Consider the following 23,162-nt stretch of genomic DNA (forward strand, 5'->3'; position numbering starts at 1 on the left):
AATTTCAGGTGGGAAAATCCAATTCGGAGCGCAGAATCTGCAGTTGTTTGGGTGCAAAACTTTTGAGACAGTTTTGAAATAAGTTTCCCAATTTGATAAATGAAAAAATGTACCAGGGTACATAAGTGCTTAAGAAGGGTTTTATATTTAACGAAGATTCAAATTTCCTGCGTTATTGAGGTCTTTTGAAGACTTCCCCTTTTGTTTGGTGGTTTGGTGTGCTGTAATTTTGTAATAATTCATTTGGAATCGATCGTGGGAAGTATGGCCGCGCGGATGCTGCACAGGATTATTTGTGTTTCGATATTATTTTGTTGAGTGATCAGTATAAATTATGTTCCTGCAATGATCAGTGAGTTCAATTTGCACAGTAGGCAGCGAGCGGTTGATGATCAACATTGTGTGTAAAAAGAAAAAAAATTGAAGGGACTTTTTCATTAATTTGGTGTCCTCTCAGTGTAAGGTAGGTAAGGACAAGGACTACACTGAAAAAAAGGATGATACACAGTTAAAAACATCTTTGGTGATTTTTAAATTCACTTTTTGTCACTAAAACTTGATTTGCAAAAATCACAATTTTTATATTTTTTCATTTTCTGATATTTTTTAGGGAACATCAAATATCAACTTTTCAATACTATATTTTTTCAAATACAATCCAGACTTGATTATCCAAAGCCTCCATTATCTTAAGTTTCACTATCACAAGTTTCGATTATCCAAAGTGAAATGTTGCCAAGGCCTTCGGATAATCGAGTCTGGACTGCACTGAAAATTTTCGCAAAACTACGTATTTTCGAAAAAAAAAATACTAAAATTTTCACTTTTTTTACAATATGGGTATCAAATGATCCGAAACATTTCGAATGTAAAATATTGTAGCTTTCGAAATTTATTAAAATATTTCGATCATTTGATACCCATATTGTAAAAATCTTATCTTGCGAGCATTTTTTTTTTTTCAAAAATACGCAGTTTTATGAAAAATATGAGTATTTTCAAAAAAAATGTGTAACAACTTTCGAAATGTATGGAAAATCCCAGTTGTTTGATATCCATATTGTAAAAATCTGAAATTTTGAGAGTTTTTGTTTCGAAAAAATGTAGTTTCGTAAAAAATTTTAGTATTTAAAAAATTGATACTGTATGCAAAATGTATGAAAAAATCCCAATCATATGATACCCATATTGAAAAAAAACTTAAACTTTGAGTATTTTTTCTAAAATACGTAGTTTTGTGATTTTTTTTGTATTTTCAAAAAAAAAAGTTATTACCTTCGAAATGTATAAAAATTCCGATAATTTGATACCAATATTGAGAAAAAAAAACAAATTTTGATGTAGTTTTTTTTTTCAAAAATACGTAGTTTTGTGAAAAAATAGTATTTCCAAAATGTTGTGCTATAACTTGCGAAATGTATGAAGAAATCCCGATCGTTTGATACCCATATTGTAAAAAACTAAAATTTGAGTACTTTTTAAAAAAAATACGTAGTTTTGAAATGTTTTAGTATTTTCACAAAAAAATATCCTTGAGGCAGCTGAACGAATCAAAACCGTGGCAGTTTAAAACCGAGGCTTGCAAAACCGGGGCATGACTGTATACCCCTGATATGCTTTCAAGTATATAAGCAAATTTCTATTAATCGCATTGCTACACACTAAGAAAAAAACGTGTAAATTTACGTTTTATTTGATGCACATAACTGGAGCGTCAAATAAAACGTATAGTTACATCTAATTACACGCGTAATATTACACGCTTATTTTGGAATTGGTCGTGTAATATTACACGATTTGTTTTGGGAACGTGCGCTCATTGTGACTGGGAAATCTTATTGGATTATTCGGTTTTCTCATTGTGCACAAAGAAAGGATCTTGTTTACGATAATGATGATAATGAGTATCATTAGACACAGATAAATTCCACCAAGCTTGCCTTGTTTATCCGTTTATAATTACTTTGGTCGCCAGATTTGGCGAAAAATCCGGGTTTAACCGGGCCGTGGTACGGTAAATTTTCGAAAAAAAACTTCTCAAGAACAATTTTCTACACGTTGTTTAATATGGCGCACGGTGCTCAAAATACCGTTATTATGAAAAAAAATATGCACTCCGAGATTTTGGGGTCTATCGATTCCTTACACCATAGCGCATCTCTGTGCAAAAAATAAAAACATTCGCTGATGTAGTTTTCGAGATACAGCCCTTTTAATATGTTACATCCGATTTTTAATAAGAAAACCAAAACAATCAATACAATTTCAGCACTTTAAAGAATATGCATTTCGAGATAAAGGTGTGTTTTGCTTCATATGATTGTCAAGTATCTCTGGGCCAAGTTTCAGAATGTTTGCTGATGTAGTTCTGGAGATACAGCCATTTTAAAATGTTATTTCCGATTTTTTCAAAGAAAATCCATAAAATCAATACAATTTCAGCATTTTAAAGAATATGCATTTCGAGATAATGATGTTTTTTGCTTCATATGACTGTCAAGTATCTCTGGGCCAAGTTTCAGAAGGTTTGCTGATGCAGTTCTCGAGATACAGCCATTTTAAAATGTTATTTCCGATTTTTTCAAAGAAAATCCATGAAATCAATTTAATTTCAGCATTTTAAAGAATATGCATTTCGAGATAATGATGTTTTTTGCTTCATATGACTGTCAAGTAACTCTGGGCCAAGTTTCAGAAGGTTTGCTGATGTAGTTCTCGAGATACAGCCATTTTAAAATGTTATTTCCGATTTTTTCAAAGAAAATCCATAAAATCAATACAATTTCAGCATTTTAAAGAATATGCATTTCGAGATAATGATGTTTTTTGCTTCATATGACTGTCAAGTATCTCTGGGCCAAGTTTCAGAAGGTTTGCTGATGCAGTTCTCGAGATACAGCCATTTTAAAATGCTACTTCCGATTTTTTCAAAGAAAATCCATAAAATCAATACAATTTCAGCATTTTAAAGAATATGCATTTCGAGATAATGATGTTTTTTGCTTCATATGACTGTCAAGTATCTCTGGGCCAAGTTTCAGAAGGTTTGCTGATGTAGTTCTCGAGATACAGCCATTTGAAAATGTTATTTCCGATTTTTTCAAAGAAAATCCATAAAATCAAAACAATTTCAGCATTTTAAAGAATATGCATTTCGAGATAATGATGTTTTTTGCTTCATATGACTGTCAAGTAACGCTGGGCCAAGTTTCAGAAGGTTTGCTGATGTAGTTCTCGAGATACAGCCATTTTAAAATGTTATTTAACGACCGGGGATCAAATCCCGGCTCGGACCAACACAACTGGTGATCTTTTCCCTTCTGGAATCGATTACTTGGTTAAGGGAAGGTAGTGTATCGTCACAAACTGGACCTTATCACGACACCTTAGGGAGGCGACCTATGGAATGTTAACATTAACCCTAACATGTTAACATTAAGTTGAGAATGAAACTGCCACTGAATCCGCTTTGTAAATGCCGGCCCCGATACTCTTCAAGGGTGTTCCCCTCAGGAACTGGGAAAGATTTACTTTTACTTACTAATGATATTTACTCTTTTTTAAGTACAAATAAATAGAATGCATAAAAATGAGCAACCTAGTACAAAAAAATCGGTCATCGCTTTTCTAGACATTTGAACCTAAACCAGTAAGTCCACATTAAATAAAAAAATTAAGGGTTTGTATTGGAGTGCTCTAAAAAACACTTTTTTTCTCAAACCTAACTCTGAAATGCTACCTTAAAAAAAAGCTGTTTGAGGGTTTGCTCTGATACTATTGGTAAACTTGGTCGTTGAGAAAGAAAATATCATAAATTGGTCCTTTTTTTTAAAAGGACCAATAAATCATTTTTTCAGTTTTTGCTTTTTGGGTGTTTTTGAAACCGCCTTGAGTCAGGGGTATTAAAAACACCCAAAAAGCAAAAACTGAAAATTTGGTTTATTGGACCTTTTCAAAAAAAAAAAAACTCCAGAAATATTCCAAGGGTAAGATTTTTTGAAACCCTTCAATTGTTAATCACCCTAATTTTCAGCCAAGCTCAAATTTGTCTATTTCCATTTTAGAATTTTACAATTTTACGATCTGGACCACTGTGGACATTGTGTCCAACTAAACACTCATTCACAATTAAAGTACTGATAGAATCAGATGCAAATTTGTTACGGCCATTATTTAATTAGCGGGCGCGATTAAGTTGCATCGGTGCGCATCAAAAGTGCCAACCCACAATTGATTAACCGGTGGCTGGTGATACGGCTGGTGGAACGACAAGCCACAGCCACTTTTCACCGGAAACCGCAATTATCACATCGGATGACGGTGCCGGACAACTGACAGTGGTTTTGATACTTTTTAATCGTTCGTTACGTTTTGCCAGTTGATTTAAAGCCACTTGAAATTTCATAACAAGTAATTTAAAATAAATTATGTTTCCCATTAAAAATTCTAGGAAATATTATTGTGTCGAGACTCTGTTTGGCGATTCTGTATATGTGATAAATATTATTGTTGTTGTTCAATTATGATATTTAATTTGATCAATTACGATGCATCTGCTGAACCTATTACCGACACGACGAGAGAAAGCAAAGTGCTCTGTAAATAAAGTAACTTTCCATTCTAAATATACAAACACTGCCAGTAAAGGCCGTCAACGGCAGTGGAATTAGAATGCCCGGTTGTCTCTAACTGTGATTTCAATTTACATTCCGTTGACGGTTTGTGGTGAGATATAATAAACATATCGGATGGAGAAATTCTCTGGGACTTGGAACATTAGATTTATGTTTTTTTTTGTATTTTAAAATTTATCGTGATTTATTCTTTTTATTTTTCTAGAGGTTCAAAATCATCACAGATATTTTTTCAAAGATTGAAATTCAGAAATTAAAATTTCAAATTTCTAGAGATTTCACATTGGAACCGTGTTCATGACTCTTGATAGAGTTATCCTTCTCTTCACAATTAATCCATAATTGAGTTGTTTAATTCTAATCCTTGCAATTATGTAATTATATGCGGTCGCATGAACTAGTTATGCAGTTGTTTACGTGCAAACTACATTGACATTGATTATTGATACGTTTTGATAAATCGAGGAAAGTGCAATATCTTTGGTACTATATTTGACAGAAAGTTAATAATCTACCCCCTGCAACCGATGCGAAACTAAATTCCACATTTCCCTTCTCGTCCCTTTTTCCGCAGGTGTCTTCCATCGCCTGGAGTCGCGCCGATCGGCCCCGCTCAAAGGGGCCATGACGCGTTGGCCCGTTCTATTGCTCGCACTGCTGTTGCTGCTGCCCTCGGCAGTGTTCGCCAGCATCCCGACGACGATCGACGATGGAACGTCCGCCCAGCCGTCACAGTCCACCGGGGCGTCCAGCTTGTCGTCCCTATCGCTGCCTTCGGGGTTCTCCTCCCTGGGGGCAGCAGCAGCAGCAGCAGGTCAGTCAACTCTACTCAGCAACAACCCGTCGATGGGCGGAACTCAAGCTCTGGCACAGCCCCAGTTCTCGTACGCCTCGGGGGCGACCTACGTGCCAAAGCTAGCGCCGAACGCGACCGGCCAAAAGTTCAAGAACAACCGGACGCAGCTCACGCTAGGCTACCTGACGGCCCTGAAGGGCAACATGAAGGACAAGCAGGGTCTCACCATCTCCGGTGCGTTGACGATCGCCCTCGAGGAGATCAACAATGATCCGGACCTGCTGCCGAACGTGACGCTGGCCCTGCGGTGGTACGACACCCGCGGCGAAACGGTGACCGCCACCCGGCACATCACCGAGATGATCTGCGACGGCGTTTCGGCCATCTTTGGGCCCGAGGGAACGTGCAAGACGGAGGCAATCGTGTCGCAGAGCCGGGACATCCCGATGATCTCATACGTAAGTGGGAGTCGTTTAGGGGCATGTGAAGATGAGAGAGGATTAATCGGATTTTTTTTCTTCTTTCGCAGAGATGTTCCGAACTTCATCGCAACACACCGATTCCAACGTTTGCCAGAACGGAACCTCCGGACACACAGGTAAAGTCACAATTATAATATGACTATCATTTGAGAAGGGCGTAAGTGTTTTAAATATGTTTGTATTTCGTAATTTAAATATTGCTGTATCTCGAAGCCGTTGCATCGTATCAAAAAGTGGTCAGAGACAAACTTGTAGGAAATCTGACGAGCTTTCCGAAAAAAATGCACTGAAAGAAAAAAATACTCCACTTTTATGAGATTTTGTGATTTTCAAGTTAAAAAGTCAAATTTGGAGGTAAGCCCACGGTTTTTTTCGTTCAATATTTTTATGAAAATAGCCTAAGATATTACAAAAAGACTCACAAAGAATGCAAGATGCAGCAACTCACCTAAAAAAGAAACAAAAATCATTCAGTTTTTAAAAATTTTGATGTTTACAGCACTTTTGAAAAAAAAGATTCAGTAAATGATTTTTATATTTTTTTAAGATGAGTTGCTCCATCCTGCATTTTTCATGAGTCTTTTTGAAAAATCTTAGGCTATTTCTACAAAAAATTTTAACAAAAAAAAAAATCGTGGGCTCACTTTCAAATTTGACTTTTAAATTCAAAAATATCATAAAAGTGGAGTGTTTTTTCTTTCAGTGTATTTTTTTGTAAATCCCGGAGTAGTGCGGTCCCGGTTTCGTGTTATTTTCCGTCTCTTTTGTGTCGCTGTTCGAGTGTATGGGGTGATTGGTTATAATAATTAAATAATGGCATCAGTAGTGCGGTGCCTGTGGGGACGCGAAGTCCTGTTTTTTCGTGTTATTTTCCATCTCTTTTGTGTCGCTGTTCGAGTGCAGAGTGCATAATTGGCAAAGGGAGCGCGTGGTCGTAAAAAATATGCGGAGTGAAAAGTGATTTCTTTTGTGATTTTCAAAGCCCTTCCTATGTCATCGTTGATCGGAAGGCACGGCGTCGGGTGGATTGTGTTTAAATTTTTCGAATAAGGTTTAATTTTTTTGCGGTGAAAAATTCAATTCTATATAATGAACGAAAGACGCACTGACAATTTGGATCGTTGAGTTAATAGTGGAGCAAAATAACTGTGTGTGAGTGATTTTGTGTGTTAACCAGAAAGACCTTCCCATAGCATCGTTGCTCGGAAGGCTCGCCGACGGGTCTGTTATGAAAGTCCTCCCCATAGCGTCGTAGCTCGGGAGGCATCGAAAAGCCAATACCTTATCCCACTAACCCAAAAAAAAAAATTATCGAGTAAAACTGGCTTCATATACACAAAAATGGCTTATATAAACGTAGGATAACATTTCTACAAAGTTTTATAGAAATCGAAGAGGGTCGGGTTCAACCGATTCTCTATTTGACATGGAATTGCTCATAAACCGAACAAAAAGTTCTCCGATCGGGCTCAACGTTTTACCATAACGACCATAACTGTCTTGGACACAAATAAAAGGTGATTACTTTGCCTTTCGAGGAAAAATATATTGAAATCCGAAAACCCAGGCCAAAACTTTGAAAAAGTCGTATGAAAACTTAAAATGGTATTTGACCGTGTCTGGGCCAAAAAGCCTATCTCGGAAAATATTTTTATCGGATTCCTCGGAAAATTTCACAGAAAACATACAAAATTTGTTCTCGAGACATGATGTTTTTTAAACTAAGTTTTTGGACACGCCACGCGAAAAGAAGGAGAAATTACGAAAATGAGGAAAAACTATTTTTTTAAGCTAAAACTGCCTTTTATTAGGATTAATGTGACTTTTTGAAAAAATGAGTTTCACCGGCCTCAGGAAATAAAATTGATTTGTGAACCACAGAAAATATCGGACATCATTTCTCAAGAAAGAGCAAACGGCAATGTAAATTGATTCAATTGCACACAATCTTACAAAAAAAAGTGAGAAACGCAGTCCTAAATCACCCATCCTCACCTGCCCAGCAGAACGAACACCTTCTGCTGAGTCCAGCCCACATCGTTAAAAACGTCAACCCAGGCAAAAATGGGCACGTGGTTGACCAAACCGGACACCCAGGGCTGCGGCAGCAAAAACTGTCCACCCTTCCGGCTAAATGTCAACAGATGGCATCAAATTGCATTTCAATCGTCAGCGGTTTTTTTTTTCGTTCGCAAATTCGAAGATTTTCCCTTCCGGTGTGTGGACGGAAATGGAATGTTTGAGGCGTTGAGTTTATTTTTATTTTTATTTTCGTGTTACTCAGCAAAAACAGACCTGTGCGATGACGTGATTCAGTTAAAAGTCAGTATCACATTGCTTAGATTTTCATTTTAATGATGTTCTTTTGATAAATTTGGTTTTGGTCGGGCTTGATTTGGGGTAACGGAACGAAAAGTTATAAGTTGAACCCACTTGTTAAAAGTTTTTAACCTTTCAATGGAACTTTTTAGGAATGTTTGCCTCTGCCCGAAAATAACTAAGAAACTTGAACAGGCTTGCATTTCTAAGCAGATATATACAAGCGGGTATGAAGTATTTTATCAGATGTAAAGTAAAGATAGACATAAAATAATCAATTAAAATCTTTGGAAGATATAGAAGAACTCTAGACCACTTTTTCAAAACAACCAATGCGCCAAAAGTTTCCTATGTAGGTAAAACCTTTCGAAAAAGTAAGCAAGAATTCTACCCTGCAGAGTTCAAAGTGCTGTGGTGACGGCGCTTCCAACAAGTTTTCTTTTCCTCATTTTCCAGCTACTGTCCAATGCAATGATGGTCGTATAACCACTTGGTTGAACATCGAAAAAAAAACGCTGACCGGAAGCAACAAGTAGAATGAAATTTAATTAATAGCGATATAAAAGTTCCTCTGAAGGGCTTCTTTTTTCTGACAGATAATGCGATAAATTCTGTAGTAAAACAAATAATTATATTACTTTTGATACAGATATCCTACCAATTCAAATTAGTTAAATATTATACAATAATATAAAAATACAAAAATACAAAAATACAAAAATACAAAAAATACAAAAATACAAAAAAATACAAAAATACAAAAATACAAAAATACAAAAATGCAAAAATACAAAAATACAAAAATACAAAAATACAAAAATACAAAAATACAAAAATACAAAAATACAAAAATACAAAAATACAAAAATACAAAAATACAAAAATACAAAAATGCAAAAATACAAAAATACAAAAATACAAAAATACAAAATACAAAAATACAAAATACAAAAATACAAAAATACAAAAATACAAAAATACAAAAATACAAAATACAAAAATACAAAAATACAAAATACAAAAATACAAAAATACAAAAATACAAAAATACAAAAATACAAAAATACAAAAATACAAAAATACAAAAATACAAAAATACAAAAATACAAAAATACAAAAATACAAAAATACAAAAATACAAAAATACAAAAATACAAAAATACAAAAATACAAAAATACAAAAATACAAAAATACAAAAATACAATAATACAAAAATACAAAAATACAAAAATACAAAAATACAAAAATACAAAAATACAAAAATACAAAAATACAAAAATACAAAAATACAAAAATACAAAAATACAAAAATACAAAATACAAAAATACAAAAATACAAAATACAAAATACAAAAATACAAAAATACAAAAATACAAAAATACAAAAATACAAAAATACAAAAATACAAAAATACAAAAATACAAAAATACAAAAATACAAAAATACAAAAATACAAAAATACAAAAATACAAAAAAAAAACAAAAATTCAAAAATACAAACCAAAGTTTCAATCAAGCTAAAATCTTCATTAAACATTCCTAATTATTATTTTCATCTTCTTGCTTTTTTCCAGGTCACCAAATCCATCATCTCACTCCTAATGTACTACGGCTGGAAGAAGTTCACGATCGTGCACGAGGAGCAGTGGAAGAACGTGGCCGTCTCGCTCGAGAGCCAGGCCGGCCGGAACAACCTGACGGTGAACCGCGTCGAGGAGGTCATCGACAACCACAAGTGCTGCGAAAATAGTCTGGATTGTTGTCGTAGTGGATATTGGTATACGGTATTATGTTATTACATAAATAATTAAACGTAATCAGCTTACGCGACGGGGGCTTGAGTCACTAGATTTTGTGTTGTAGTACGCGGTAGCGAATTTGATTTAAGCGGATTTCATTTTTTTTTGTTTCGTTTCACGTTCAGTCACTCTCTGAAGACTTCGTTATTCACGGTTATAGCTTGTTAGTAGTTTCGTTTGCCAAAAGGCTTAACTCAGTTTTTTTTTATTTCGTTGTTAGTTACAGAAACAAAAAGCCATCCCAACAAAGACCTTTTAGTAAAACTTTTGTTTTTAATTCTTTATCCTTCTCTCTCTCTCTCTCTCTTTCTCTCTCACTCTCTCTGTCCACGTAACCAAACACAGATAATCCAGAATACGATGAACCGCACCCGGATCTACGTGTTCCTCGGTAATCCGAACGCCCTCGTCGACATGATGACCCAGATGGACGCGATGCAGCTGTTTGCGAAAGGTGAATATCTGGTGATATTCGTTGACATGATGACTTATTCGCTGAAGTAAGTATCTGTTGGAAGAAGAAGCGGGGTGGGAACATTTAGTAAGAGGGTACTTGTTTCGGTTTCCCGAGCGAGGTTTATTGCGAAAGTTTGTTTCTGTCAATTGTGAGGAAGTAATTCAGAACATCATCCAGAGTGGAGACTCTCTTCATTTTAAGAGTAAAACTTTGTTCATTTCTTGTCGAATCGAATTAAATGCAATTGTTGTGAAAAAGGACACTGTGTGTCGCTTAGAAGAAATTTTAAAATCAACTCGTACTTGTGTCAAACGCGTTCTGACCTGAAATCCCTTCACCCTTTGTCGCACTTAAATTAATTTTCTGGGTGTATTCGACAAGATAACAACTTTTTTGATAAGAAAAGTGACAAAAATGCACGGTGTTTTTCGGGTTTTATTGAGTATCTTATGGTTGAAATCGAATTTTGGGGGTCTGTGAAGGTAAAAAGGTGAGACATTGTGAGTTGCACAAAATGGTGTTCTTTACTCAATTTGACCCTAAATGCATGTGCAACAAGTTAGCACGAAAACGAAGACTGTTTTTCTTTCTCATGAACATGCACACTAGGAGGGCCTCGGGGCGCGGGTTCGATTCCCGCCTTATCCACCTGGTCTTCTATCGGATGGGGAAGTAAAACGTCGGTCCATTTGCGTAAAAGAGGTTTTGGGTGACTCACTACACATAATCTTCGGACGCCTAGAAATGAGCAGAAACTTGCAACAGAAGCCCACAAAAGACCCGGGGGTCGTTAAAGTGGATTGCTTTGCTTTTTATGCACACTAGGGTGGTCCAAATCCGGGCTATCTCGGGGCTACCCTCTGAAATCAAAGATTGACCCATCAATAGGCTTAATTCCAAGTTTGAGCTCATTCTGATCACGGGAACCCCTCCCTCTAATCGCTTGAAATTTGTATGGAAAAAAAAAATCGTCAAGATGTATGGAGATTTGGAGCACTCTAAACGTTAATAAAAAAATTATTAGTATGAATATTTTGTTAGATACTTTACCATCATTTTTTTTTTGAAAAAATGTTGAAGAGACAAATTCTGTCTGGGCAGAAAAAAATATAAATTTTAAAGGATGATTGAAATGCTTTTCCTGTTTTTCCTGGTCTAATTAGGCATATTTGAGATGGATTGAAAAAATATTTGGATTCAATTCGAATATACAATACCACATTATTTTTTCGTCGGTACATAGATATTTTGAAAACTAATCATTGCAAAACATTTTCTGCCCATATTTTTCAATTAACATTTCATGTATGAGATATTGCAAATCTCACAATAAATAACAAAAAAAATCTTTGAAAATCTGGTAAAAATCAAAGGCATGCATAACAATCAAAAAAATATTTGAATAACTTTTTTGATTTTTGACCTTTTCAAATGATAGTTTCTTTGTTTAAAATGTTGATGATATTTTTACCGAAAAGGTGAAAATCGTGTTAATAGTGGCTGAGATATCGACATTTCAAATCTAATTGCTATTTGTGTGATTCCAACATTATTGTTTTCCTGTACACTGGCTATGTTGGAACAAATAAAACAAAAAAAGATTTATTTTTCGCACAGATCAAACTTCAGGTTGACTTACCTTGAGTGCACATGATCAACGTTTCTATTGTAAGGTATTACAGTCACAGGCGCTGCCCCGGTTTTGTTAATGTTAACAAAATTTGTTATTGGTCTGATATTGGTTGGAAGCCAAAACAATTTGGAAATAACATTTTTTGTTATGGATGAATACCTCCAACTGTTATTGGGTTGATCGGATTAGTTGTTAAAATAACGAAAAATAATAACAAAGATTAGCTCGAAGAATTACTAAAAACGTTATAAGTCTATTATTACAATAACCATCCAATAACAAAAAAATCATAGCGACGAATAACATATCTTGTTATAATTAACACAAAATGTTATTGACATAGTTTTTTTCAAATATCAAAAAATGTTATTCCAAAGTTATTTCCGTCTGCTCGGGCAATGCTTAACTGAAGCACAGAGTTTATAGAATTTTGGCTATGCGGGAGACATAGGCACTAATCGTGTGAAAAATCATACTAACATAAAAAAAATATCGAAATTATTATGAAAATTTTCATAAAAAATACGTTTTTTTCTGTGTTTTAAAAAGCAATTTTTCTCGAAAAAAAATACTCAAAATTATTTTTATTGCACTATGGGTATCAAATGATCGAGATTTTTCATACATTTCAAAGGTAATATTTTTTTTATGAAAATACAAGAAATGTTCACAAAACTACATATTTTTGAAAAAAAAAACTCAAAATTTTAATACTTATAATTTAATCAAACGATCGGGATGTTTTCATACATTTCGTGAGTTGTAACACAATTTTTTGAAAAAACTCAAAAATTTCACAATACTACGTACTTTCCAGTCACTCCTCAGCATCTGAGGGGATCGGATCGTTTGCTTTGCTATCGTTTGCATCATTGTTACAATATGGAAACAAAAGAACCACAATTCGCGTAAGTGAAACCTGCTCAACGTGCTAGCTGGGTACGCCAGTATCCCAAATCCGCAAATGGCCCATTTGTCGTTTTGATACGGCAACTCGACATCCCGATTAAATTTGTAAGCTTGGCTGCTACTATCAACCGTTATTACCCGACGCGTCTCGTTTCGAAATATCGTGGCACCCGTAAATCAACTTGGTGTTCAGAGAAAAACGCTCAGAAAGTTAGACAGTTGGCTTTGCGCATGGCAAAATTCTGAGCTTAAATCGTCTCTAACTCAGTTAAATCATGAATTACCTTTATGAAACTTTCAGGAGTGATTGAAAATCATCTTTTAAGAGGATTTAATGAATTTTCTGTTATATGAAATTTTGTGATTTTCTACATGTATGTAACCCCTTAAATTGATTGAGCCCTAATAAATAAACGAAGTGAAAAAATACGTTATTTCCAAAAAAATACCCAAAATTTCAAAGTTTCAAAATTTATTACATTCGAAATATTTGAAAAAAAATCTGATCATTTGTTACCAAACTGAAATATTGAGTTTTTTTTCTAAAATACGTAGTTCTGTGAAAATTTTGAACATTTTCAAAAAAGGTTGATATTACATTCCAATTGTATGAAAAAGTCCTGATCATTTGATACCAATATTGAAAAAAAACATTTTTTTCAAAATTTTTAAACCAAGACTAACATTTTGAAAGGGCGTTATATTGAATGTTTGGCCTTTTTAAAATGTTAGTCTTGATTTGAAAATTTTGAAAATATTGTTTTCGAAAAGATCGGAAAATTTCACAAATGTTTCATATATTAACATTGAAAAACGGACCATTACTTGCTGAGATATCGACAATAAAAAATGGTGGGTTGTTTGGGTGAGACTTAGAAAACATCAATTTTCCTGTTTTTAAACCTTTGCATTGCAATATCTCAGCAACGAAAGGTTGTTTCAACAAAGTCCGAGAAAGCAAAATATAGAGAGCTTTTCAAAAATATTTTTTTCAAAAGTGTGCAAACATGTGCACTATTTAAAAAAATGAAAATTGCGACTATTTTCAAAAAAGTTACCTAAAAATGGCTATAACTTGAAAACGGTGCACTTTATCAAAAATTTTTTTGCGACCAATATTTCGATTTTTTGAAAAAATCAGTATTGATTAAAAAATTCATAACTCGGTTAAAGATTTTTTGCACAACCTGGAAATTTCTGAAAAGTTGGCATTTTATGTCCTCTAAAACATATCAAAAATAAAAAAAAATTAAAAATAGTGTTTTTTTGCAAATCAACTTTTAGTGATAAAGAGTTAAATAAAAAAATCACCAAACTTTTTTTACAGTGTATCATTTTTTTCTAGTGTAGTCTGTATCCATACCTACAACTTTGCCGAAGACACCAAATCGATCAAAAAATTCCTTCAAAAGATACAGATTTTTGAATTTTCATACCACTTTTTTTTATGGACAGCTGCCAAATTTGTATGGAAAATTATATGGACAAACTAATGATGCAAAATGGCTTCTTTGGGCATACCGAAGGCACCAAAAAAGTTTCAGTCGGATTAAAAAATACAAAAAAAATCGAATGACCGAAATCCTAGAGAATATGCGCCATATGCGGTGCTAAACCGAGGCAAGACTGTATTGTTTTGAAATCCGATTGCACCTTTAAAAATTAAAAGACATTTTTTCCCAAGTTTTCTAACAATGATGATCAAAAAATGGCAACTCTATTAAAATTTTTTTGCCCTTTTACAGCAATTCCCCACGAAAACAGCATGTTTCGAAAAAAAAGTTCTCCGATCGGGCTCATAATTTTTCGGGGGAATCCTTGGCAAAAATAATTAGACTAGTATTTTTTTTTTGTTTGGCCACTAGGGTGACCTACGCCGTGTTAGAGTGGTCCCAAAAATGGCCATTTTCGCCGATTTTCGCAAAAACTACATTTATTCAAAAAATCATAACTCCGCACTAATTCAACTGATTTTAGCTGTCTTGGGCGCAAACGAAAGGGTATTAGATAGGCCTTCAAGGAAAAATAGTTCAAAGTTTCATATATTTAGTCTAACAATTGAAAAGCTCAAATGAAAACTTAAAATGCTCTTTTGAGGGTCTCGGGACCAAAGAATTTATGTGTGAAAATATTTTTTATTGGATTCCTCATAAAATTTTACATAATATATCCAAAAAAATTGTCTTTGGCTCTTACGGTTCTTTTTTATGCACAGAAAAAAAAAGAAAATGTAGCTTTTTTTGTTGAAATTTAATCTTTTATATTAAGTTAGACCTATAAAAAACCTTTAAAATGCTCAAACTAAAGATAACAGATTAAATTTCTTCAAAAATAGCATTTATCAAACCAAGAAGATTCATAAGTTTAATAAATTATCAATCACAAATGAATTAAAAATTTAAAGAGTAAACTTCAATCTTCAAGTTATGATATTACCTAAAACAAAGTTAAGGATGTGGAATAGTTTTTTTTTATTAAGGGTGCACAGAAACCAGGGGAGTGTCCCTTGTTATTCAAAACATGGTCGAACTTACGGACGCAATTCTGCAACAATCTGATAGTCGATAGTTCTCGTTGTTCTGAAGTACTAAAATGTATTTAACAAAAATCTCGGTGCAGAATTTTGATTGATGTGTAGTTCAATTTTCAGTTTGGTTTTCGTTAAATCATTTCACCAGAGCATTTTTTTATTTAGAAGATTTTTAAAATACATCATGCGCACACTTCCCAATTAACTCTGTTGTGAAGCATGAAATTGTGAAATCCAATCCAGATTTCAGTCTTTGAAATTGTGATTCAATTTGCTCATTCCCAAACAACAACGTTTGATCTAATCCCACGCCCAATAAAATGCTAACCAACGTAGAATCAACAACACCTTTCTCCGCCTTCTTCTCCTTTCATTTTCCAGAGAGTCAAAAAAGTACCTGTGGCGGGCGGACCGCGTTTCGCACATTAAAAACTGCAACGAAACGGGCCAGTTCGAGATGCGGGGCCGCAGCCTGCTGGTGGTGGTTGCGTCCGAGCCCCAGCCCGAGTTCGAGCAGTTCACGGCCAAGGTGCGGGCGTACAACCAGCAGAAGCCGTTCATGTTCAAGATGCCCACGCTGTTCAAGGAGTTCCCGAAGGTAGGCTGAGAGTAAATTGACACCTTTGTGTTTTGGACGGGGCGTATTAAACTTTGGAAAATCTTTAAGAGTTAGCGTGGATTTGATGAATGAGCTTAAAACACCATGCGTTTCCAGCAAAATTAAATGGAAAGTGACTTTTTGAAGAGACCGCGGTGCTTAAAGGTTGATTTATGTTACAAGATCTGTTTTATATCATCTGAAAAATAATCTCAAAAAATATTCCTAGTTCACTATCAAATCTGCTCCTAAAACTTTTCAACCAATTCGACACAAAGTTCACCACGGCTCGTGTTTCGTACGTGACTTTGGCTCAATTTCACTCGCCTAGTTCTAATCGCTTTGTGTCTTTGAAAGAAACGAACAAAAAATAATAAATATCCGCTCTCTTCTCTGTCCCCACCCCCTCAACAGTACGTGTCAATCTACGCGGCCTATCTGTACGATTCCGTGAAACTGTACGCCTGGGCGCTGGACAAACTGCTGAAGGCCGAGCAGCAGCACCGGCCCCTCACCGACGAGGTCATCCACGAGGTGGCCAGCAACGGAACTCGCATCATCGAAACCATCATCCAGAACCGAACCTATAAAAGTGAGTACAAAGTGCCCGCCCGGAACAAGACCTCCCGCTCGGTGTCCCCATTTGCCCCGACGATCCTAACGACCTAAAGGTATCCTTCTTCTTCTTTTCCCTCTCTCTCCTGCTCTGCTGCTTCATCTTCGAAAGGTATCGCCGGTGCGATGATCCGGATCGACGAGTTCGGTGACTCCGAGGGTAACTTTTCGGTGCTGGCCTTCAAGCGGGAACCGTACACGGAGGGAAACTTTTCCTGCGACTTCCAGATGATGCCGGTGGCGCACTTTCAGATGCGGACCGTCCCGCTGCATGGAGGTGGAGCTGGAGCTGGCGGCAGCAACGATTCCAGCCTGAAGCGAATCGATGAAATCCCAGTGAGTGAGTCGTCATTATTTTAGTTTGTTTTCTTGCCATTTTTTATCGTCTTTAGTCTTTTTTTTTGTTCTGGGGGGTTTTTTAGCCATGACAGAGATGCATAACAGAACCGATGGTAGAAGTCCATATTACGTTAGTCTGTTTGAATAATTTAAGAAGATTTTCTGTAAGTTTTTAGAAAACATTTTCTTACTCTTGTCTATTCCATAGTTAAAAGCAATTATTTTTCAATTGAATTATGATGTAAAACACAGCTGAAAGGAACACCAAAACTCTGTTATGTACCTAAATGAACTCATTGTAACTTGATTATTCACAAATAAAACCGAATTGAAATTGAAAATTGAAATTTAAGAAGATAAGGCCAATGAGTTATTCTCTAGGTTTTTGAAAAAAAATACTTTGTTTAGTACCTTTATCAGGGGTGACATTAGGTCTGAGGGGTGAGATAGGATCATACAAAAGAGCTGAAATTTTTATGGCTCAATATCACACCTGATGACGGTATCTTTTTTATATTTAAAATTGTACTTTGAGTAGGGCTTATCTCATTTAGTGTATTGGGCAAAGTTTCATGTTATGATTAGGACTTTTCAGAAACATAGGATAATCGGAAAATTAATCTGATTTTTTTATTTGGCTATTATCTGCCACTCGAAACAAGCCCGCTCCATATGTAATTTTGTCAATTTTGAGATAATGCTGCCGTTTGGTTCTAATGAAGTGAACTATTTTTACAGTAAAGTTGTTTTTTTGAAGTGCTCCAAAAGTTTTTTTTTTCAAATAGCTAGAACGGGAATCGATTCTCTTGAAAATTTTACATGAAACATGAAACATTTACATGAATCCTTGTTAATAAATATACAGCGGGTTTGAAAATAAAATGGTTGAGGGGCTTTTGGTCTTTTTGTGGTTTTTGGTCATTTCCATAGCACCTGTCTCCATGTACACTAGGCCGTCCCAAAAAAATGAAAAGTTGTCAAATCTTTGGTGCTCACCCCTAGAATGATAGATTAGGATGTCAGGAACAATGTTTTCATATAACAAAAAATCCCAAAAATGGTTTACAACTCGCGCGCGGTGCTTGAATGAAAAAAAAAAAGCATTTTTCGAGTATTTTTCAGAAATGCGCGTAACAATCATACTAAAGTTATTCAAATTTGGTAGCCTTGGGCTTCAAGTTGTAGTCCCCTGAACAAATTCCTGTACAGACATAAAAGCTTGTGTTTGGGCATGGCAGGGTGTTTTAGGGAGAAAAATTCTATTTTTTAGTTGAAAAATTTCAAAAATCACTCCCAAAGCGAGCCAAAAAACTAATGCATTCAGCTTATAGAAAATTTGACGGAGATGATTTTGATTTTTTTAACATTCAATTTTTGTCCACGCATAGCTGAGATATTTGCCTTTTAGTGAACAAAAAGTGTCGAATTTTCAAAATCCTTAGTATATAAACGTTTTTAGCATAAAACATTGGCTCCTATGATTACAAACGGGAAAGCACATATTTTTGATATTTTTATTTTGCACGCTTAAAAACAATATTTGTTTATAATATATCATGAAAAACGTGAGATTTTCCCACAATTTTTTTTGTATGAAAACATTTGTCCTGGCATCCTAATCTATCATTCTAGGGGTGAGCACTAAAGATTTGACAACTTTTCATTTTTTTGGGACGCCCTAATGTACACAAAATTGGCTTATATAAGCTTATGATAATATGTCTCCAAAATTAAGCATGTAAAAAAATCTGTTTTGAGCTGGAATTGCTCATTTATGCTTTTTTAATAGTTTCGTATGATTTTTATTAATATTTTAAACTTTTTATAAATTAAACATCAAATTTATATAATATGAATAAATATTTTTTGAAGTTTATGTCCCTTGACTCGAAGGAAGGGGAGATATGATTTTTTTAAAAAGTGATTTCAAAATTGCACAGTTTTCAAGTTATGTTCATTGAAAAAAAATTTCGAAAAAAGTTCAATTATTTGCAAATAAATAATACTTCCAACCAATTCTTTGAGATTTCAGTCATTCGATTTTTTTTGTATTTTTTAATCCGGCTGAATCTTTTTTGGTGCCTTCGGTATGCCCAAAGAATGCATCATTAGTTCGTTCATATAATTTTCCATACAAATTTGGCAGCTGTCCATAAAAAAAAGTGGTATGAAAATTCAAAAATCTGTATCTTTTGAAGGAATTTTTTGATCGATTTGGTGTCTTCGGCAAAGTTGTAGGTATGAATATGGACTACACTGAAAAAAAAAATGATGCGCGGTAAAAAATTTTTTGGTGATTTTTTATTTAACTTTTTGTCACTGAAACTTGATTTGCAAAAAAACACTTTTTTTATTTTTTTTTTATATGTTTTAGAGGACATCAAATGCCAACTTTTCAGAAATTTCCAGGTTGTGCAAAAAATCATTGAGCGAGTTATGAATTTTTGAATCAATACTGAATTTTTTAAATAATCGAAAAATTGGTCGCAAACTTTTTTTAGCTTCATTTTTCGATGTAAAATCAAATTTGCAATCAAAAAGTACTGTAATAAAATTTTGATAAAGTGCACCGTTTTCAAGTTAAATCCATATTTAGGTGACTTTTTTGAAAATAGTCGCAGTTTTTCATTTTTTAAATTAGTGTACATGTTTGCCCACATTTGAAATAAATATTTTTGAAAAGCTGAGAAAATTCTCTATACTTTGCATTTTTGAATTTTGTTGATACGACCCTTATTTGCTGAGATACTGCCATGCAAAGGTTTAAAAACAGGAAAATTGATGTTTTCTAAGTCCCACCCAAACAACACACCATTTTCAAATGTCGATATCTCAGCAACTAATGGTCCGATTTTCAATGTTAAAATATGAAACATTCGTGAAATTTTCCGATCTTTTCGAAAAAAATGTTTTCAAAATTTTTAAACCAAGACATACATTTCAAAAGGGCCAAACATTCAATATTACGCAAAACATAAATTATCCTGTTTTTAAACCTTTGCATGGCAATATCTCAGCAACTAAGGGTCGTATCAACAAAATTCAAAAATGCAAAATTTAGAAAATTTTCTCAGTTTTTCAAAAATATTTTTTTCAAAATTGGGCAAACATGTGCACTAATTTAAAAAAAAAAATGAAAAACTGCGACTATTTTCAAAAAAGTCACCTAAAAATGGATTTAACTTGAAAACGGTGCACTTTGCAATTTTGATTTTACATCAAAAAATGAAGTTGAAAATTTTTTGCGACCAAATTTTCGATTTTTTTTTAAAATCAGTATTGATTCAAAAATTCATAACTCGCTCAAAGATTTTTTGCACAACCTGGAAATTTTTGAAAAAATGGCATTTAATGTCCTCTAAATCATATCAAAAAATAAAAAAAATTAAAAATTGTGTTTTTTTTTTTGCAAATTAAGTTTTAGTGACAAAAAGTGAAATTACAAATCACCAAAAAAATATTTTGCTGTGTATAATTTTCTTCAGTGTAGTCCATATCCATACCTACAACTTTGCCCAAGACACCAAATCGATCAAAAAAATCCTTCAAAAGATACAGATTTTTGAATTTTCACAAATCATTTTTGTATGGCCAGCTGCCAAATTTGTATGGAAAATTATATGAACGAACTAATGATGCAAAATGGCTTCTTTGGGCAAATAATTGATCTTTTTCGAAAAAAAAGAAAGAAAAAAAAAAATGAAAAAAGAAATGAAAATAAAACTCTTAAATTAATTTATAAATACAAAATGAATGTGAGGAAGGCACCAACCACCTTTAAGGTGGATTAAGTAACGTTTATCGTGAAAAATCACTAAGTCTTGTTATTGCCTGTTGAATTACTAAGTGTATTTTCCCAATTTGGATTTAAAAATCTTAATCCTACTTCCACGACAATCAAAAATCAGACAACGAAAAAAAGGCCTTCGGATTATCTAGTCCAGGCTGTAATTTAATTTTATCAGGAAATTCAACGCTTTACACAGTCAGCTAAATTCTTGGAACGATTTTCACATTTTTGGCATGCCGTAATTTTGGCTTTATGAAACGACCATTAAGCCAAACAACTCATTCGGTCAAATATTTGCTCTCCAGATTCCTCCAGAGCCATGTAATGGCGACGCTCGATGCATGAAAAACTCTTTTTTTCTCCGAACTTCACCGGGAAAGCAAACAAAAGATCCTAAAGAGCACGGCGGGCTTTCAGGAATCACCGGCACAATCCCCCCCGATATTGAAGATTATGCGCTTATTAACCCTCCCCTTCCACTTTTTTCTCGCCCCCCTTTCCCAGGAGTTCAAGCTGTCCAAGGGTGGCATCACCATCGACTGGGCCGGCTCGGAGCGGCCGATGGACGAGCCGGCCTGTGGCTTCATGAACGAGCACTGCACCAAGGACGAGTCGCACATCACGTCGATGGTGACGGCCATCGTGCTGGCGATGGTGCTGTTCTGCGCCAGCGTCATCACGATGAGCATCTACCGCAAGTGGAAGATCGAGCTGGAAATCGAGGGCCTGCTGTGGAAGATTGACCCCGGCGAAATTAAGGGCTACTTCAACACGGAAATCGTGTCGTCACCGAGCAAGGTGAGGTGATTTTTAGAATTGACTGATTGAGGCCAAGTTCCCATGAGAAAATTAATTGTTGACTCCATCCCAAGTCAATCATAAACCTATAGGAATGAAAGCTTTATTTTAGACGAGTGCAACCAAGTACATGCTATTTCTGTGGGATTGTTTGCACCCGCTTTCTCTGCTATTATCCTGAAGAAAACTACAGTTAAACCTCGTATAAGAGCGCCTCGCATATGCAACTTTGCATATACGAGTCATTCCACCTGATTCGGTTTTGTCGCAAGAGTTGCATATGCGAGGTACAGGGCTTATGGGATTTTGGCTATATGGGAGACATGGGCTATATTTTTATAAAAAATCAACTAAACTATACAAATTTAAAGTGTTTTGGAATCGTTATGAAGTCAGCTTTACAGCTACACCAAATTTACATGGTTTACGATGTTCTAGGTCATCCGAAACTTCGTCAAGTTAAGGCCTATGTGTTCAACGCCGTACAAGTATGAGGTAGGCGATTTGACTGTGGTTTTTGACCACAGATCATATCCGGTTAGCCTCAGGGAGGTTCAGGGACTAGTCTACCGATATGTGGTGATATTCTGGGTCTTCTGTAGAGTCCCGGGAGGTACGTCCGATGGGTCTACCGCCGTAACACGGCAGAGGTCGGTAGTTTTAGACCTCAGATCATATCCGGATAGCCTCAGGGAGGTTCAGGGACTAGTCTACCGGTATGTGGTGATGTTCTGGGTCTTCTGTAGAGTCCCGGGAGGTACGACCGATGGGTCTACCGCCGTAACACGGCAGAGGTCGGTGTTTTTTGACCTCAGATCATATCCAGATAGCCTCAGGGAGGTTCAGGGACTATTCTACCGATATGTGGAAATGTTCTGGGTCTTCTGTGGAGTCCCGAGAGCTACGCCTGAAGGGTCTACCGCCGTAATAAGGCAGAGGTCGATGGTTGTTGGCCTTAGATTATATCCAGATAGACTCAGGGAGGTTTAGGGACTAGTCTACCGATATGTGGTGATGTTTTGGGTCTCCTGTAAAGTCCCGGGAGTTACGGCCGATGGGTCTACCACCGTAACAAGATAGAGGTCAGAAGTTTTCGACCTCAGATCATATTCAGATAGCCTCAGGGTGGTTCAGGGACTAGTCTACCGATGTGTGGTAATATTCTGGGTCTTCTGTAGAGTCCCGGAAGTAACGGTCAGTGGGTCTACAGCCGTAACTAGTCTACCGATATGTGGTGATGTTCTGGGTGTTTTGTAAGATTTCGAGAGCTACGGCCGTTGGGTCTACCACCGTAACAAGATAGAGGTCGGAGGTTTTTGACCTCAGATCATATCCGGATAGCCTCAGGGAGGTTCTGGGGCTAGTCTACCAATGTGATAGGTCTTTTGTAAGATCTCGGGAGTTACGGCCGATGGGTCTACCGCCGTAACAAGATATAGGTCTGTGGTTTTTGATCTCAGA

The 23,162-nt window shown here is 35.4% G+C and overlaps 1 protein-coding gene across 3 annotated transcripts in view; it reads left to right on the top strand.

The window, feature by feature from the left end:
• Positions 1-23,162, top strand: part of LOC6042529 (receptor-type guanylate cyclase Gyc76C) — a 152,961-nt gene that overhangs the window by 122,100 nt on the left and 7,699 nt on the right. For all 3 annotated transcript variants that reach the window (XM_038258300.1, XM_038258301.1, XM_038258302.1), the window contains exons 3-10: positions 5,209-5,888; positions 5,960-6,028; positions 9,808-10,017; positions 10,378-10,532; positions 15,943-16,159; positions 16,574-16,751; positions 16,887-17,110; positions 21,408-21,701. In XM_038258300.1, coding sequence (XP_038114228.1) covers positions 5,259-5,888; positions 5,960-6,028; positions 9,808-10,017; positions 10,378-10,532; positions 15,943-16,159; positions 16,574-16,751; positions 16,887-17,110; positions 21,408-21,701 — 1,977 coding nt within the window. In that variant the 5' untranslated portion in view covers positions 5,209-5,258. The remainder of the gene's footprint in view (positions 1-5,208; positions 5,889-5,959; positions 6,029-9,807; positions 10,018-10,377; positions 10,533-15,942; positions 16,160-16,573; positions 16,752-16,886; positions 17,111-21,407; positions 21,702-23,162) is intronic.

This window comes from Culex quinquefasciatus, chromosome 2, assembly GCF_015732765.1.
Source record: "Culex quinquefasciatus strain JHB chromosome 2, VPISU_Cqui_1.0_pri_paternal, whole genome shotgun sequence".
NCBI classification, from domain to species: Eukaryota; Metazoa; Arthropoda; class Insecta; order Diptera; family Culicidae; genus Culex; species Culex quinquefasciatus.